Source organism: Labrus mixtus, chromosome 11 (genome assembly GCF_963584025.1).
Source record: "Labrus mixtus chromosome 11, fLabMix1.1, whole genome shotgun sequence".
NCBI classification, from domain to species: domain Eukaryota; kingdom Metazoa; phylum Chordata; class Actinopteri; order Labriformes; family Labridae; genus Labrus; species Labrus mixtus.
The window spans coordinates 27,507,960-27,526,040 of NC_083622.1; the positions used below are offsets into that span (position 1 = coordinate 27,507,960).

The window sequence follows — 18,081 nt, forward strand, 5'->3', positions numbered from 1 at the left end:
CTTTATTCAATTAAGGAGCCATTTGCTTTCATAATCGTTTTAATATTTCCACAGTGGGATTTAACTGTCCGTCATATCACTCACACAAATTTACAGGAGTGTTGTGGAGGATGAATTGCAGAAAAGAGCATTTTACGCAATCCAAATATCCCAATAAATTAATTACTTTCCCAGAAGTCCAAGCTGCTCAATCCTGGTCCCACTGGACCCCCCCACCCCTCTCTATCTGTCTGCTTGTATGTGTGTGTGTAGTCTATACCGGATTAAATGGCAACTCGTCTTAAATGGCACCTTCCCTCGTTTCCCCTCTCCTTTCATCATCAGCAAAATAAAGATTAGGCCTACAGAGGAGATTGTAAAGGCTCGCCTTTAGAGGCGCACGGATCTTCATTCCTCCGCCTTTGTGATGATATTGATGATGATGATGGCCAAGTGGACAGTTTGATTTTTGTGTGGCGAGCTAGTTATAAAGAATCAATATTATATCAAGGGGGTAACTTTGGTGATAAAGGACTTCAGCCACTCTGGCTATTCATCATAAGTCTGTAGCAAGCAGATAGGTCAAAAGAAATTATATTGCTCTAAAGAGTGTGTCTCCTTATCTCTCAGCACCAGGGGAGTGGAGGACACGCCGATCGATACAGTAGCTGCCGTATACTCCTTGCAATTATCAATAGCTGATTTTGTCTTCCCGGGGCTGCATCTATTAATACCAGATAATAACAGCCGTTTGGACATAACTTCCAGGGGGGATGATAGAGGGAGAAATGAGAGAAAGAAAAAAAAAAGAAGAAAAAAGGAAAGTTTGCTCGCAGGACGACCTTGGTGTCAACAGATTTGTCTCTCATATGAGGTGGGCACAGGGGAATAGACAAGTCAAACAGACGTGAGGGAGGCAGAGAGGGAGGAGGGGTGGGGGGCTTCAACAGAGCCACCCCTCCCCACACAACTGCAAAAAACTCATTTTCAACAGAAACAGTAAAATGGTTATTCATTCACGAAGGAATTCACAGGTATAATCATCATAAAAAATCCCACGTCTTAATATTTTCGGTGTGATTTTTTAAAACTGTAATAATATTTGGATGTACAGATTATTTAGATATACATCTTTTGACAAATGGTGAAATTTGAAAGATGAAAAATTACATTTATGTTGATAAGAAATCACTGGTGATAAATACGTTTTCTCTCGTATTTACTTCCTTCCCCTCAGCCTCGCACATCTTAATCCTTTCAGTCCTCCCCCGACCATTAATATGACCCCATGCTTCCGGGGCATTTTAATGCAAATAGACATTGGTAAAGTTAATGGCCAGTGTGTTTATTTAAATCCACAAGCATCTGGCAACAGTGCAAAACATCGTTTCTCTTTTCACTTATTTTTACGGAGGTGTAAGGACAGTGAGAGAATATAAGATACAAAAATTAACAATACATTGCGTGTATGACACTTTACAGGCCCAACAGTCTGAGAGTTATAAAAAGATATTTACTTTTTACAGTAAATAATTTATGTCTTATGTGATTACTGTCAGCAAACGATAGAGTACGTCTCCAGTTGTTGCCATCGTGCGTAAAATGCCCATAAACGAGAAGTATCGTTTTTATAAAGCTGCGACTTTGTGACTGAAAGTCAGCCGTACACTCACAAAATATCATCTCACATAAAAGAAAACAGCCCTGAGATGAATATGACGCTGTGTCCCAACAGACGGCTGGGAGATATGATATGATGGGAGGTCAGATCTGGGTGAACAGTAACGTGGTGGTACATCCTAGTGGTGGCTGAAAGCAATGGGCTGAACCTCTGCTTGGGGGTTAACTCTCACATACAGCGCAGTCCCCCACACACACGGAGCCATGCCCAACACCGAAGAGACCGACTGCGCTCGCGGGCTGCCAGAAGATAACTTCAAAGTTGGTTTCGAAGTGAGCGCGAGAGCCCAATAGAAGGGAAGACACTGATTGGCTCGTTTTTTATTCGGAGACGAATCGGCGTTTGAGTGTTTGGCCACCAGATCTCCAGAAAAAGCCACTTTTTGGAAAGCGCACCGAGGCGTACAGCGCGACCGGGAGGTAGAACAGCGAGAGGAGGAGGAGGAGGAGGAGGAGGACGAGGGGAACTTCATCACGATCAGAAACCGGGAAGCGACTTGTCTAATGCGGGACAAATGACTTTTTGACCATAGTGACTTTGTCTCTGTAACTGAGAGGAGGACTGTTGCTAATCGTGGCACTGTTTTCTCAGCATACGCGCGTCAAAGTTTGGAGAGCAGAGCTGCGCCATTTAAAGAAAAGGAAAAAAAGAAACCCTGGACAAATTTGACTGCTACCATCAAGAACTGTACTCGTCCTGTCCACTTTCAAGTAAACCACAACGCAGAATGCAAAACTAACATCCCTGAGACTGTAAACATCTCTCCGTCTGAAGGAAGTGCGTGTTAACAAAGTTACCGCGACAGAGAAAGTGCAAGGAGTGAGACAAGCTCCTGTGACAGACTGTTTGAGGAGACGCTTTTTGTGCAGTTGTGAGCAAAAAGCGGAATGAAACAGGTCAAAGAGCTGAAAATGAGAAATCTTTCGAGAAGAAGCGCGGCGGTGAATCTTCGGCTCTTGTGAGTCGGTGCGCTCGGTGAAAGGAGAGGAAAAAAAAGAGCCTGACGTCCCTGTTGAAGACCCCCCCCCCCCCCCCCCCCCCCCCCCCCCGCCCGCCCCGTGAGCCCGGCACAACAAGAGATTTGGTGTGTTGTGTTGTGTTGTTGGGGGAGGCTGGATAGTAAAGAGAAAAGAGACGGATAAAGTCTGAGAGTGAAGCGGCTAATTGCTCAGTCCGTCCCTCATTACCATATCCAATGCGCGTCCGCTGGACTCTAGCCAATCCTCCCCACCTTCACACGGTGCCATTAATCGCGAGGCATTATTCACTATCATAATTATTATACCGACATGCGCAATCCAACGCACAGCAACAGCAGCGACAGAAGCAGCGACACCGGCTAATTTCTCATTTTCTCCCCCCCCCCTCTCACTTGCTTCGCTACCAGACTGTTTGCGAACTTTTTTGTGCGTTGATTCATTCGCTCTTCGCTGATGTATCTGCCAAACGCAGAGGCATCACGGAGCGCAAAAGCAGAAGCATCGCCAGCACTGACGCCAGCAGCATGTCCCGACGCAAGCAAGCCAAGCCGCAGCACCTCAAGTCGGACGAGGATCCTGCACTAGCCGGAGTGGTTTCCGAGCACGGTGAGTGGGACCTGATCAGCTGAGCTCTCCTTTCTCACAGGAAACTTCCTTTTCTTCTGCACTGTGTGTTTCAGCATTTCACTCTGTTTTAGGAGCTTTTAACGAAGTTTCACAAGTTTTACCTGAAATCCAAAGTGCTTTGACTCCTTATGGATTATTACATATTTTTCAAAGAGATTAATCATGTCGATAGTTTCGTTAAAAAAAATCGTAATATATTTCTAATGATACATTGTTGGAGTCAAAAGTCTGCCCGCAATCGACGGTCCCCGGTAGAGAAGTTGTGTGTTTGTGTTTTCGCCGAAACATCAGTCCAACCTGCAGCTCAGCACCGGCTGTTGGCTGATAAATGACTTTAGAGATGAATGTAACTAATGCATACAGTCATTTACAACAATTTACACTCAGAGGCTTTAGACGATGCGCTGGAGGCCTTTTTTGAAAGACATGTTTAGAAATAGAATTGATTTAATATTTTCCTTCATGTCAAATATCGGTGCTGTGCTCTTAAAACATGTCTTCAAAATCGTACACATTTTGTGCGTATTTGCGTAAACACTCAAAAACAAGCCAAGTCTTCTAAACAGACATGATTTTAAATAATTCGGCAAATATTGAACAGTATCTGTTGGAATTGAAAAATCAAAAGTTCCGCGAAATTTGAATTAAAAAATACTGTACATATTTTTTTCTCATATTAAATTATCATAATTTTTTTTTGAAGTCTTAGAATTTATTCTCCTTTTTTTATGAAGCTCTTGTGTCTTTTTGTCCCTGAGCGCACGTCTGGGTCTCCGAGGAGCAAAATGCGGATTCTGTTGCAGGTCGAAGCCTTGTTTTGTTATGGAAATGTTTTTTGTTTACCCCCCCTCACATAAATTTAGCACACTTGATTTGTTCCCTTTTGCGCACAATGTCGACAACATCGGTTGACAGAGCTCGTCCTCGCCATGTGGAAAGAATGAGGCTCATTCATGTTTTTTTGTTTGGTTTTTTATTCTGTATTCAGCCTTCTGCGCAATAAAACGACCATTATAGAGTTCAAGTCACATCTTGTGTAAAGCGGAATGCTGCGGGAATTAAGGGGACAACATGACATCTGCAGGAATATATAATCTTCCTCAGTCCAAGGTACAAACACCTTATTGTTATTTGTTTTATTCATACATATTTTAAACTAAAATAATATAAACTGCTCTATTTCATAAAGTAACACTGTAATACATTATATTAGAAATTCATTTTTATACATTAAGAGTAATTAATAGTCATTTCTAAAACTTTAAAATCCAAACAATAATAAATCACATTACTTCACTTTTAAAATCATCACGTTTTTTGAAGTGCCTACAGTGAAGATCCATTTCTTCTGGGCGTCCTTAAAGCTGGCTACAAATCACTGCTTTTATTTCTATCACACAATAAACAAATGTTGGCCAGCGCACACACACTCACAATCTTACACACACACACTTTGCAGGGCTTCTTTACCAAAGAAGTACATGATGTAATCTCTGGGGAGCAGCTCTCTTTGAATGAGGGAAATGTAAAGTGTGAGTGCAGGGAATCACATCGCTGACTCTTGGCTCTCTTATATTTTTTTACTCCTTCCGTTTTTATCATTTTAAAATTTGAAAACACATCTCTGTTTTAATGTGAGGATAATCTTTACGAGGCTTTAGTCAGAGACATGAAACGTCCATCAGGTTGCTCTCCTGTAGGACTAGGGAAAGAAACAATCAATTTTTATCACCCTGTTCAACATTTACATGCAGGCATTTCATTGTTTTAATTATTATTGCAATTTATTAATCAGAAAATATTCTAAAACAAATCCACCGAGAGAGGAAATTACTGTAGAATTTGTAAAAAATCACACATCCTTTTTCTGGCTCCTGTTTTCTATATTAACATTCACCCTCCTGCTTGGATGTGTATCTTTAAAATGAAGACACACACACACACACACACACACACACACAGACAGTGTTGTGTGTAACCTATAGTATCTACGCAATTGTGCTTGAGACTGGAAGTGGCCGTGGAATGTTCCTGTAGCAGTACCATAGTGGCTCGCTTGTTTTCAGGACAGACGTTGCAGTGAAACAATCCTAATCCTTTGGCAGAACACAGTGAGCCCATACACTTAAATAAACCTAATAACACCATGTCTCATCCAAAGCTACCTCACACACGGCCTACAAATGTCACACTGTCAGTGTATCATTGCAGCATGATCGGATTCTTCACTGCCTCGTGCCGAGCTGCATCTCGTGACGACACTATTGATCGCTGGCTCTGACAAATCATTGCATATAATGTCGAAGGAATTCAAAGCTCCAATTGTCAGTCACTGCTTCATTTAGACTTAAAAATCTATACATGTTGGCCGCTGGTAAAGAGAAAGTCAAGCTTTCACGTGTCGTTCCAGATGTGCTCGATGACGTTCTGTCCAGGGTGCATTTAATGAAAATAGGATTTAAACAAGAAAAACACCACGGCAGTGAGGAACTTTTGGTCGGAACTTTCTCTTGTGTGTTCATTTCTTTTTGGAATCTTCAGTCCTTCAGTTCGATCCGCCCTTTTGTGTGTGAATTGATGTCACTCTGCAGCTCAGTGAGGACCTCTTTCATGTGCTGCATCACCCCAAACATGAAAAAACTCAAATCAAGTGCCAACAAGCTCGTGTCTGGCATATCATCTCTCCCTCAGGCCTCCCGGACACTTGCCCCCTTGGGGCATGGGGGGTTGTAACTGTGTCTGTGTGTGTGTGTGTGTGTGTGTGTGTGTGTAAGGATGGATAGAGGAGGAGGGTCCGCTTAGGAGTGCTTTTATAAAGCTTGCTGACTTAACCTTTGTCTTGCCCTGGCCGGCCAGGTCCTGCCGCTAGATGTCAAGCTCCTTGTACAATTAGAACATGTGTGTTGTTGACCTTGGATGTGTAGCTTACTCGTGTAAGTGTGAGCAGCCGTGGGCTTTTCATCTCACCACAGCTTCCTCCTGCATCCAGTGTCTTTGTAGGTGTGCATGCAGAATGTGTGTGGAGGCTGAGGTGTCTGTATTGCGTATTGACATACTTTTGTTCATCACGCTCTAGAGGTAAATTTCCCCGCTAACGATTCATGAGATCAATTTCAATAGAAAAAGGTACATTTTATATGTGGTAAAAATGTCATATCTACAGCTGAGGAGATACCTAGGAAGTATATTTTGTCATACTTTTACTAAAAAAAAAAGCCTCATGTTCCATTTTGAATGCTTAATTCACTGACTGAAATATGTTCATTTACTCAAAGATAAACTCTTGAATTCTCAAACATATAGCTGCAAAATGTAGCACTCTTTCTTTTCTCACATAACATATAATGTAGGCTGGAATAATCAAGAGTTATGAGGTGCAAAAATATATAATCTATTGAGGAAATCCCTGCTGACAGTGACAACATGCCTCCCCTGCAGCAGGGCTTTGTTTGGCTTTTGTTTTAATCCCCTCTCACCATTGGGTGCAGGCCTCTGGACCACCCACACAGTTGTGCCAAAGATGTCTTCAAGACAGCACTCAAATATGGCTGTGTCTTAATTACTACTCAGCACTGAAAACACACACACACACGAACAAGTTAGGCCCTGATTGGAAGGAAGGACTAGACAGGAGAGACTTTTTTTTTTAAACAGGATACTTTAGTGGATTTTAAGGAAAGATAACAAGACTTTCCCTTAAGGACTTTTATTTCTATCCTGAGATTTTTTTCTCTTTGAATGATTTTGTCTTGATCATTTTCTGATCTTCATTTGATTTGTTTAGAAAGTAGACCCCTGAAGGAACGGATAAAAAACAGATTATTCCAGTTGTTAATGATGTTTTTTTTGTGGTTTCTGGGTGTGAAAAGTGAAATAGTTTTAAGTCTCATTTGAAAACCAGCATCTAATAGTCTGAATCCAACATGAGCTGATGCACAGATCTTGATTTGAAAATACAGATAATGTTAAATATGTATTTGGCCTGCTGAGTGTGAGCCTGCATTAGACGACCACCTTGAGCTCTGTCATTAATCCACACACACACACACACACACACACGCACACACACACACACACACACACACACACACACACACACACGCACACACACACAAACATACTCGGACACAGCAAGCTGTCTTGATGGGTGACACACACGGTCATGTGGACAGAGTGCCGTCACTGAATACTGTATTGCAAATGCATACACAAACAAATCGTTAATGTTTTGGCTGCTCCACATCTGCAGGCAAACGACAAAGGCCTCCCTGTTTGCGCAGATATGACTGTACCACTCTGCAGCAGGGCTGACCAGGCTGATGACTGACACATTTACACACATTTACACACACACACACACACACACACACACAGAGCTGTGCTGAGAACACTCAGACCTCTGCCGATTTAGCACGGGATCATCTGAGGAGTTGATTTATTTGTTTCTTGCAACAGAGTCATTACTCTCGAGAAGAGTGCAATTGCAGAAAAATTGTTTTTTTTTTAAAGAATCGGTTGTCTTTAGAAAAAGATGCAAATAGTGGTAGATAAAAGGAGAGGAATTAATGCAAAACTTAACCACTTTACCAAGACATCCAGTATTTAAAAGGTGAAATTTACTCTTTATTAAAGTGATTTTCAGAGTATATTTTCTTTTTTATTTCTCTGTGCCCTGAACAGTCCTGTGCCGGTGTTTAAATCATTCAGATAAAATGCAACAAACAGGCACGCAATACATCTGTCCAAAAGGTTGGCTGTCAAATCGTATTGAATAGAAAATTACTTCTAAATTCACGAGTTTGAATACGCAATAGACTTTTGGGATTTGTGACCAAAGAATACAAAGGAAAAATGTAGTTGGAACAAGAATTCCAACATTGTTGAACCCAGCAGGCCTTGTGTGTATTTTTTCACCCTCCCCTCCCAACATGGGCTGGACCTACAGTGATGATTCTCTCTGCGAGGGTCCAAAGATGCTGGAGAGGAATGCAAAGGGAGGATAAATTGTAATTAGGCTGTAAGAGCATTGGCACTTTTTTTTGGAAATTCCTCCTTAAGTTTTAGGTACAGAAAAACCTTAAATATGGAGTATGACTTATTTAGAAAGAGATAACAGTGACTTTAAAATGAAGTAAATGTTACCAGTGCCATAGTCTGAATTCGTGTTCATCAAGTGAATCTGGAAATTGTTAAGAATGACACAATTTTATAATTATCGAATGCTCTCGCTCAATGCTCGTCTCTGTGGCCCTCGCAGAATCGGTGCATGGAAAGCATGAATACCTCATCTGATACAATACGTCAGATTAGCAGTTTCAGTTAGCATGCCAAAGATTGCTGGCCCAAGATAACACACACACACACACACACACACAGATTCAATGTCTACAATCCCCCCATTGACTGCGCTCAGCTTAATATTCACATCTCAGTAAATGAAGACTCTTAGAGGAATGTCAAAACGGATTGTGTTTTTATTCAGCCCTTCTTTTCTCATGCTATAGGAAAATCAATACACCCTAACACACACACACACACGCACACACACACACACACACACACACACACACTTATTTGCTGTCTTGCAAACACACAACAGACGCAAAATGTCGCCTCTACACAGCTGCACAAAACGATGGCACCCCATTGTTTCAGGGGGATTGTGAATGCAATTTGAATATTTCACAACTTTGGACAAAGGCGAGACAAATAACGATCAGCGTGCTCTGTAGTCGTTTGTCAAATTGTACACTTTTAAACATATTTAAACTGTCAGATAAAAAATACCACATCTGGATTACTGAATTGCTTATTTAATGTTTTAAAAATTGTAGTCTGCAAAATTGAGAATGAGTCAATTGTTTTGAGCTATTCACAATCTATCATTTAAAAAGGTAGACTTCTTCACAATTTTCCTTTCACCACTTGCAACACATTTTGAAATTTACATGAATTTAAAAAAATATATTTTAAAGTGATAAAAATCCCTGTTTCTCTATTTTTTAATTAGGGAAAGTTAATATTTTTGTATTGTATATTTGTTCATCCAACATTTATACACACACACAGTATTCTCCCTGACAGCAGGAGTGTGTGTGTGTGTGTGTGTGTGTGTGTATGATGTCTTCAGGTGTTTATCTCCATACGTACGCCCTTGATTTGTGTGTGTTTTTTATCCGTCTAAATGTGTGTGTTGGGTAAAACGTGTCAGAGTGTGTGTATGAGTGTGAGGTCAGAGGCATACAAATGCCCCCACTTGTAATTGTAGGAATGAATAAAAGAGATTGACAGTAATACCATTCTAATAACTAATCAGCTCAACACAATGCCCACTCATTTGTGTTGACCTTTCAACCCCCAATTATGGAAATGAGTCCTGCTGTCCGCTGCTGGGCTAAGGAGATTTTTAGCCTGCTGTCACGTGCCAGAGACGGTTCCAATCCCTCGCTCCTTTTCCCTTTTAGATTTTGGATTAGAATTGGAGTCTTTTGTGATGGTTGTGTAATATAGATAATGACAATATATTCATCATTTTATCCACTTATGACATTTTATACTGTGTTTATCTTGTGACTAGGATTCTAAGAAGGAAGATGACAAAAAAATGTAAAAGTGGGTACAGAGACTCCCTAAAACTTGAAAAAAAAATCTTGATTTTCTAGATTTGATTTTCCTTTACTTACTTAATTGTTAAAAAGAATTAAACCTGGCAAGACACATTATTCAGTCAAAAAATATTTTATTTTTTCAGCCCTGCCCCCGATAAAAACACAGACCCTGACCAAAACCTTCCTGTTGATAACCTATTCAGTTACTAACTTCAGACCTTGATAGCTCATCCCCCTACCTGAAAGAAAAATCATGATGAATGATGAATTTTCCCAACTAATGAGTCACTACTATAGCCATAAATTCTTCATGTCTGCGTCACCGGGGCTCCTTCCTCTCTAACCTTTGAAATGGGCAGAAGAACTGTATAACTGTCATGATTACACACTTTAAAGGCATAGAGGGGGCTTTAATGTTTGGTAAACATGTGCAGTAAAGTCGAGATTAATTTTAGAGGTAATGTCCTTAACTTCTACAATCATAGTCCAGGCTGGTGAAGTCTATTGCATGAGGGGAACTCCTATAGTGGAAGCGAACTTGTATAAATACAATGAATTATCTTCTCACGTTATTCATGACAGTGTTGTGTTTTTAGGTTTTTAATGGCTACGAGCCCATACTTAAAGAGATATTAACTCACCTAAAAGAAGTATAATCTGAACTGTATTTTGTAGCAGGTTATTTTAGAGAGGCTATCTTTTCATGGAATAAATCTCTTTTATTTGCAGTAATGACTGCTAAATCGTCCTGAGAATATTCATGGTGTAAATTGTATATGAAATTGTTTAATTTCTACATAAATAGTTATATTCCCCGATATAAGCTTGGTATTTGAGTGTAAACAGAACAGAAGGCTCTGAAAAAGAAAGTACCTTCAGGATGTTGTGGTAGTGAGCAAGCACACTTCCTATGCATAATGAAAAGGATATATGTACATACGGACACGGAAAAACCGACAAAAATAAACATAGAAGGGAAGCAGTTTTTACTTGGTTTTGATCAGGTGTGAATAAGGTCCATGTTTAGAGCTTGCGCTGGCTTGTTTGACTCTTGATGGTTGCCTGTGGAAGAGGAAGTGGCTTCCTACAACTGTGATTAAACATGTGTAACTAATCAGAGTCTTTGCTGCCATGGCACTAGCATGTAATTTGTTGAGTCTTATTTCAGAGAGCATAGGGAAGGGAGAGAGACAGACACAAACCCAGAGAGAGAAGGAGAGCGAGAAAGTGACACTAGGTTTTTTAAACGTAATGCTTAAGTACACGAGTAATATATTATAACTGTTTTACATTTTTAATAGTGAAGTGTGCATGAATTGTAAAAGAGCATTTACCGTTTAGTAACCCTCTGCACTCACTTTTGTCCACACAATTTCCCTGACATCATGACAACAAAGTGTTTCAGTCTGGAGTCCCTCGCTTAGTTTCAGGGCTTAAGTATTGCCTTTGCAATGCTAAATGAAAAGGCCAGGCGTTTGAAATTCAGGTGGAAATGACTGGGCTTGATAGCAGAGGGGAATCCTAATGGGGCCATCAAAGTCCTGATTTGTACCCAACAGATGAGGCAGCTGCGAATTGTATGAAATATTGGAAATCAATAGGTTCTATGGAATTTCATTAAGCGGCAGTATCCACAATTGATAGGCCCTCATAATTTGATGGATTGCACAAAGAAAATTATTAGCTGGCTCTATGGAGAGGGTGTGAATGCACAAACCTGGGTCTTGAGAATTGGTGAACTAGGGCAATTTGTTCAGAGTAAAAAAATAAAAAAAGAATATTGATTTTGGTTATGTTAAAAGAGAGGAAAAAAAATCAAAGGTTAAATCTTTGCAGCACTGCAAAATATGTGTGGATTCTTTATTGATTATTTATTCATTAATTCTTCTCTTTTTGCTCCCCCCTCCTTTCTTTTCTCCCCCCGACCCACTCCATTACCCTGACCCCCTCCCCTCCCTTTAGCCCGAGGTGATGTGCTGGATGATGCCGACAGCGGGAACGAGAGCCGCAGCGGCAGTGAAGAGACACATATATGTGAGAAGTGTTGCGCTGAGTTCTTCAAGTGGTCAGACTTCTGTGAACATTTAACGAACTGCACCAAAAACCCCCTAGTGCTCATAGTGAATGACAATGAGGACACACCTAATCCCTCACAAGAGTACCCCACAGAGCTCTCCCCTGTCCCCAGCTGCCCTAGTGAGCAGGCTGACAGCGAGGACCCAAGGGAGGGCAGCCACAGTCCTGCTGGTGAGGGGGAGGACATCCAAGAGACAGTTACCCTAAATGGGGTCGATGTCCTAGAAAAGGAGGACGAGCAGATGGAGGTAGAGCTTTCTCCTGAAAAAACTATGGATCTTGAAGAGAGAGATTTGACATCCCCTGAGCCAGACATCCTCCTACCTCAGCTCAATGATGTCGTCCCCTCTACTGATCCGAGCTACGCCATGCCAAGCACCAATGTTACCTTGGAGACACTGCATGGCACTCGGGTAGCAGTTGCCCAATTTTCACAGAGTGTAAGGGCAGCGGTAGGCAGTGGGGTTTCCACCATGGCTATTCCTATGATCCTAGATCAGTTGATGGCCCTCCAGCAACAGCAGATACATCAGCTGCAGCTGATAGAACAAATACGCAGTCAGGTGGCTCTAATGAACAGACAGTCCGCCTCACAGCCTGCTCTCAACCACCATCACAGCAATGCGGCTGGAAATCAGGGGCCTGCATCCTCCTGTGTCCCCCCTGTCGCAAGTCAGCTTCAACTACACAACTTCATCACTCCTCCTGTCCATCAGCTGCCTGTAAGGTTGCCGGCCACTCTCAACGGTCAAGGCCCTTCACCTCTGACATCAGCAACAGAGGGGCCTCTCTCTCAAACACAACAAAGTGGCAGTCAGCAGTCGATCTCTTCAATCCCAAACTCATCCTCAAATAACTCTGTGTTTCCCCCACCAAGTGGTACTGGATTGTCATCTCTACTTCCCTCTTGCTCATCCACAGTGTCGAACAACAACATAAGCACTAGTAGTAGTGTAACAGGAGGTGGTGGCATTAACAGCAGCTCAGCTCTTTCCAGGAACTCCACCACCCCTCCCTCACTCAGCCACAGCAGCCTCCTGAGCTCAGCCTCCAATCTACCACTGATACCTCACAGCTCATCCAGCAGCGTTATCTTCCCCAACCCGCTGGCCAGTATTGCAGCCACAGCCAATGCGCTTGATCCTCTCGCTGCTCTGATGAAGCATCGCAAGGGGAAGCCCCCAAATGTGTCTGTGTTTGACACAAAGCCTAGTTCTGAGGACCCCTTCTTCAAGCATAAGTGTCGGTTCTGTGCCAAGGTCTTTGGCAGCGACAGTGCCCTACAGATCCATCTGCGTTCCCACACTGGAGAGAGGCCCTACAAATGTAACATATGTGGCAACCGTTTCTCCACAAAGGGAAACTTGAAAGTCCACTTCCAGAGGCACAAAGAGAAATATCCACATATTCAGATGAACCCCTACCCCGTGCCAGAGTACCTGGACAATGTGCCCACAAGCTCTGGCATACCATATGGAATGTCTCTGCCACCAGAAAAACCTGTTACCACATGGCTTGACAGCAAACCTGTCCTACCAACAGTTCCCACCTCAGTTGGGCTCCAGCTGCCTCCGACGTTGCCGAGTATGATGGGAGGCTTTGGCGATTCTCCTAGCCTCACTCCACTGAACAGGTCCCCCCAGAGACCATCCCCACCATCAAGTGAGTGTGCATCTTTGTCCCCTAATATCATCATTGACTCTGGCATGACCACTACTTCACCTTCCCCAAAACCCAGCCTAGGGAGTGATGCACCTCCTCTCTTGAAACCTGAAGGTGTTCTCCTGCCTCCAAGTTGCTCAAGTAGGCCAGGAGAAAACACCACCACCACAACTACAGCAACTCAAGTGGTCCTCTCTTCTTCTGTCACCTCCAACACTTCATCCGGCTGTGGCCAGATCACTGAACCCATCACAAACCACAACTCAGTTTCTAACTCTGTTTCCCATCCAGTCCTTCCCATGCTCTCAGACCAGTTTAAGGCCAAGTTTCCTTTTGGAGGCCTCCTAGACTCTATGCAAACCTCAGAGACATCAAAGTTGCAGCAGCTTGTTGAGAATATTGACAAGAAGATGACTGACCCCAACCAGTGTGTCATCTGTCATCGGGTCCTGAGTTGCCAGAGTGCTCTAAAGATGCATTACCGTATCCACACTGGGGAGAGGCCTTTCAAATGCAAGATATGTGGTCGGGCATTCACAACCAAGGGAAATCTGAAAACACACTTTGGTGTCCACAGATCCAAACCCCCACTTCGGGTCCAACATTCCTGCCCTATATGTCAGAAGAAGTTCACCAATGCTGTTGTCCTGCAGCAACACATCCGTATGCATATGGGAGGGCAAATTCCCAACACCCCTGTTCCTGAGAGCTTGCAAGAGATGGACACTGACCTCTCCTTTGACGAGAAGAGCTTAGATGCGATGAGTAACTATGATGATGACCTTCTGGATGAAATGGAACAGGCTATGGAAGATGAAGCTGACTTTAAAGAAGGAGAAGTGGACCCATCTAAACCCTACTCACCTGGGAGCTCGCCTCCTACTTCCATAATTTCCAGCATTGCTGCAATGGAGAACCAGATGAAAATGATCGACTCAACTGCCAACATGACTCGTTCCTTTGGTCAGAGGCTTACGCAGAACGGCATCAGCTATGGAGGAGAGAGTGATTGCTTTGCCGCTGATTCCCTGTCTGCAGTGGGGGATGCTGAAGGTCAAAGCTTGGGGAGCCCTGCTCTTTCGGAGTCTTCTGGCTCGATGCAGCATTTGTCCCCAGCTCACAGCCTTTCTGAAAGCCAGCGATGTAGGTCCCCTGCTACACTCAACAATAATAACAACAGCAGTGCCATGACAGCAGAGGAAGGCCAGGACAACAATACAACTAACTTGGCAACGGTGAAGTCGGAAAAATCAGAGACCCCATCTCCGCTTTCTGCAAGTGAAGGCACCGGGGCCCTTGACCTGACTGCCACTCAACCTGGCAGGCACTTTATCAAGGAGGAGAGCCACTTCAACATGCTGTTCCTAAGTAGAGATCGAGGTGTGTATGTGCAAAATTAACTCAAATGTACAAATGCTTTATTCAAACTATTCAGATATCTGCTATGATTTGATTTGCATGGTTACGATGTTATATAAACACATAAGAAAAAAATATATAAGGAGAAATTACATATTTATTGCCTAAGAAGAAAATCTTGTTAAATATGATTCAATACGATTGAATTGAATCATTTTCTTAATTGATTAATGAATTAATCTGAATGTTGTTAGCCTAATTCGGTCAGTAAGGCCCAAGATTTTTTCTTTTTCAAAGCTACAAGATTCCATGTTTGCAGAATGACAAGATTTTTTTGTAATTTCATTGTTTTAATTTCCATCTCTCCTTTCAGGGCTGAGCACTCCTAATTTGGCCAGCACTGCATCAAACATGATTAAAATGGAAATGAACGGACATGGCAAGTCTCTGTCCCTTGACAACTCACACCTGCCCGTGGGCATCCAGGTCCCTGCTGCAGCACCACAGACCACCATGAGCCCCAGCATCAACCCAATGCTGGCTCCCCCGCCTCCACGACGCACTCCTAAGCAGCACAACTGCCACTCGTGTGGGAAGAATTTTTCCTCAGCCAGTGCGTTGCAAATCCATGAGCGCACACACACTGGGGAGAAACCTTTTGCATGCTCCATTTGTGGAAGGGCTTTCACTACAAAGGGCAATTTGAAGGTAAGAGCCAGTTTTGTAAAAAAAAACACAAAAGGGGTTTTTCCTGTTGCAAAAATGCTTACTATGTTAGATAGAATACTATTGGATTTATTCTAATTCTAAGAGTACTTTATGTTTCCTCATCAAGCCAAATTGGGTCTTCACATACTGAAATAAGCACAAATTTAAGGCTGAAATATACCAACTCATTTTACTCTATTATATATATTCTTTCAAATGTTCTCCAATAGAAAATTCTAGGGCACAATGCATTTGTAGAACTTAATTTTTTGCAATGATGTTGGACTTTACTACCCAGTCCCATCCTTGTAGTATTTATGAATTGCCATGGGCACGCTCATCATGTTTCTTTTTTGTGTGTTGCCTAATTTTAGGTTCACATGGGAACACACATGTGGAACAACGCTCCAGCTCGGAGGGGTCGGCGACTGTCTGTGGAGAATCCCATGGCCCTGCTGGGCGGGGATGCCATGAAGTTCAGTGAGATGTTCCAGAAGGATCTGGCAGCTCGCGCCATGAACGTCGACCCGGGCTTCTGGAACCAGTATGCAGCCGCCATCACCAATGGACTGGCTATGAAGAACAATGAGATCTCTGTGATACAGAACGGAGGCATCACGCAGCTCCCTGTCAGCCTCGGTGGTGCGGGAATCACTTCATTGGGAGCCATGCCTGGAGGAATGGACCGTGTTCACACCGGCGGCAGCCCTCCCATGATGGGTATGGAGAAGGCTGGTCTGGATGTGGGGGCCGGCCGCCCCTTCTCCAGATTTATGGAGGAAAACAAAGAGATTGGGATCAATTAAAAAACACTTTTCTGTTTTATTTCAAGATAGGCATTTGGCAAAGACTCTAATGAGATAAGAGTCTGATAACAAGGAAAGGAACTGCTGATACCGTCTGAACTCATGCGTACTATATTATGTACAGATTAAATATTTTTGTTTGGTTTTGGAAAAATGGTATTTAGTATTGATTAGAGGTCTTTGCCTTTCACTCCCCCCCCCCCCCCCTCCTCACTTGATATTTCGCCTATAGGAAGAATACTTTGTCTCTTGTTTGAGAATATGTCGTCTTGCAAGATTTGCATGGTACTTATTGGTTTTTATCAGTATGTTTGACTGCTTTTATGAATTATTTTGAAAACCGGGATCCTGCCTCATTTACGATGGGCAAGCATCTGATCTGGACAGGACTAAAACAGAAAAGATATTTGTTTCAAGACGGTCTGGCAACGCTGATTATGATTGCTCTTTGAAATATTAAGGGGCATGGATAGGCTGAAGAAAAGACTGAAGAATAGTGTTTCTGTGCTCGCCTGATATTTTGTTTTTTCATGAACTAGAAAACTTGAAAAAAATGTTTGAACTATTTTAATCTTTACATTTAGTCTCCCAGCATTGTCTTATAATATTGTCCTGTGTCTTTAGTATTTATGATATTGACAAAAAAGCGGGTATACAAAAATATATTTAATGGCCCAAGCGTTTTATTGATCAATTTTTTTTCTAAACTGCAGGCTTCACTGATGAATATCTCTTTCAATAAAGACAGTATGTCATTTGAGTTGAACAACAGAGAAAATTGTACGTTTTATTTGGATATCTGTTGAGACTACGTGTATCTTGTTACACGGTAAAGAGGCTAGAGATATCCGAAGCTGCTATGACCACAACCCTGCTTTTAACCTTTGTAAAAAGAAAAAAGAAGTGATCCTTTTGAAGAAATATCTATGTATAGAAATACAGACAAATCTAAAACAGGTATGCATATTTTGTATCACATAAAAATAGACATCATGAGTTGAGAGTATTTGTCATGTTTGTGAATGCACTTTTTAAAAACAAGACGTTTTGTCTGTGAGTTACCGTTAACCTTTTGACTGAGCTATCTATCACATGCTGTTTTCATTGTTTTTCAGCGTACCACTCCTACAATTTGCTGAGTCGGTTCTCTGTTACTGCATCAGTGCTACTTGTCAGAGTGCAAACTCATCACTCAATCAAAACCTTCTTAAATAAAAATAAGAGAACAGGTGTGCTGGAATGGATTCCTTGTCTGCATCATGTCGTCTCTGTCAGAATTTTATTTCCATAAAATGAACCTGAAAAGCGAGACAATGGTTTATCAAATACATGGGATATTTCAAAAAGGAGTTCTTTTTAGATATAGCCTTTTTTAAATAATGTTCCAACATAATTTTTACTTTTTATAAATTATATGTATTAATACTTTTGATCCGTACATAAGAGGAAGAAAAAGATACAGTTTTGTGGTTTGGGCCTTTTTGAACCATGAAGCATCTCCCTGATTTTGGAACAACAAAGCACAAATATTAATCATGTTAATATAAGAGTTTTTACACTAAATCCTTTATAATGTTAAAGCAATTCATTCATTT

The 18,081-nt window shown here is 42.0% G+C and overlaps 1 protein-coding gene across 1 annotated transcript; it reads left to right on the plus strand.

Annotated features, from left to right (window-relative positions):
• Positions 1-1,852: 1,852 nt before the first annotated feature.
• sall3a (spalt-like transcription factor 3a) lies at positions 1,853-17,718 on the plus strand. Its single transcript, XM_061051139.1, has 4 exons — positions 1,853-3,246; positions 11,838-14,993; positions 15,346-15,680; positions 16,055-17,718. Exons 1-4 carry the CDS (start codon positions 3,165-3,167, stop codon positions 16,484-16,486), a joined length of 4,005 nt encoding a protein of 1,334 aa, XP_060907122.1. The 5' UTR covers positions 1,853-3,164; the 3' UTR covers positions 16,487-17,718.
• The last annotated feature ends 363 nt before the right edge of the window (positions 17,719-18,081 follow it).